The sequence below is a fragment of the Crocuta crocuta genome, unplaced genomic scaffold (assembly GCF_008692635.1).
Source record: "Crocuta crocuta isolate KB4526 unplaced genomic scaffold, BGI_CrCroc_1.0 scaffold93, whole genome shotgun sequence".
NCBI classification, from domain to species: Eukaryota; Metazoa; Chordata; class Mammalia; order Carnivora; family Hyaenidae; genus Crocuta; species Crocuta crocuta.
The window spans coordinates 2,459,069-2,460,746 of record NW_027529641.1 but is presented as its reverse complement, the minus strand read 5'-3'; the positions used below and the strand labels follow the sequence as shown (position 1 = coordinate 2,460,746).

At 38.0% G+C, this 1,678-nt stretch overlaps 1 protein-coding gene across 1 annotated transcript in view; it reads left to right on the top strand.

Annotated features, from left to right (window-relative positions):
- The first annotated feature begins 712 nt into the window (after positions 1-712).
- LOC144230171 (uncharacterized) overlaps positions 713-1,678 on the top strand; it is a 106,817-nt gene continuing 105,851 nt past the window's right edge. The window contains exon 1 of the mRNA XM_077762366.1: positions 713-881. Coding sequence (XP_077618492.1) covers positions 879-881 — 3 coding nt within the window. The 5' untranslated portion in view covers positions 713-878. The remainder of the gene's footprint in view (positions 882-1,678) is intronic.

Genomic DNA, 1,678 nt, shown 5'->3' with positions numbered 1-1,678 from the left:
ATTATTAAATTAAAAATAATATGCATTTCTGTGTTCAAGTTTACATGTCTAGGCAATAATGAGGAGGTGGGATTCTGCAACAGCCCTTGGCTCCCAAAAAACAAACACAAAAATAAAAATATTACAGAAATACACTAAAGAGAAAAAAAAAAAAACACCTTAGGATTCAGTGTGTTGGAAATACAGGCACACCGTTCTTACAGCGGAGCTCGTAGTAAGTAAGGGTTTTTCCATCTTAACTATGAACCAGGATGTGACACTTCAGTTTTATATATAATTGATGAATTTTAAACAAGTTTGAGCAACATATTATCACAGGAGTGAAGGAAATGAAGGGAGATTTGAAAAATCAGCTTCCAAAAAAGAAACACACACACACACACACACGCACGCATGCACGCACACACACACACACACAAGTAAGAGACAGGGCATGGTGGCTTATCTTCGTTTTTAAAGATGTTACGAAAGTTCTACTTGAAAAATTACAATAACATGCGTTCTCACTGAGGGCAAAACAAGATGATTATAGGAGAGAAAAGGAAGAAAAAGGTTCCCTTCCCCTCCTCCCCACCAAACAACAACAACAACAATAATAACAAAAACCAACCTAACCACCACCACCAAAACACAAAAACAAGCCCCAGTCCTACACCCCGTGTAAGAAGCCCCTTACCACTGGAGGGAAAGTTTCTGTGTAAGTGTGGGGGAGCAAGAGCTCCCAGTTGGTCTGCTTTTTAAACCCGGCAGGCAGTGGTTACACCCGTCAGCAGCCTGGCAGCCCAGAAGGAAGCAAACTCTTCTGCAGACGACCTACCACTTCGAGGGAAACTTTGAAAGTTAACCTCTCCTTTCCGAAGGAGGTTTTCAGAGGCTGGATGGTGAGAGCTGATATAATCAATTTTATTATTTTCTAAAGTCATTCCTAACTTTTATGATACTACCCCCCCCCCTTCTTTTACTATCTGTCTTTGTGCCTCCAGGGCCAGTGAAAGAACACAGGGCAGATTCTAGATTGCTTTCAGAGTTTGCCTTCTCTGATGATGGATTACCATGTCAATTTAAACGGCATAGGATTAATNAAAAAAAAAAAAAAAAAAAAAGAAAGAAAGAAAAAAGCCTTCTTTCCATATTCTAAGTTAGGAGACAATAATAGAAATAGACAAGTTAGGTGTAATGTTGCAACACAGTTATAGGTCTGAGTGTTTTTATCTCTGCCTAAGAGGCTGAAACATACAGTCAGTCACATTAAAATGAAATTGGACTGAACATTTATTCAATAAATACTTGTCTTGTAGATAATCCAGTGCCGAGTGCTTTTGACACATAAGGACTTAATTTGTCTTGGATAACAAGTTATTAATATGGCACATTTAAACTTGCCACCTACAATAAGGTTATTGAGATCTATAACCAACTCAAATGATCACACACACACACACACACACACACACTCACTTACTAGTAACTCATAGGTATTTCAGATCACATATGGACAAAAAAGTTCAATGAAGTTAAAAATAATTCCATTCATTATGCAGGTATATCTAACCTTTCCAAAGTAAAAATGTGGCAGGGAGTTTTCACTTTGGAAAGGTTTCTGAAGTTCCCAAGAAAAAAGCTTTTCAAATCCCATTTCTTTGCAACACCAAGTCCATTATGAGGTTGAAAATGGCAC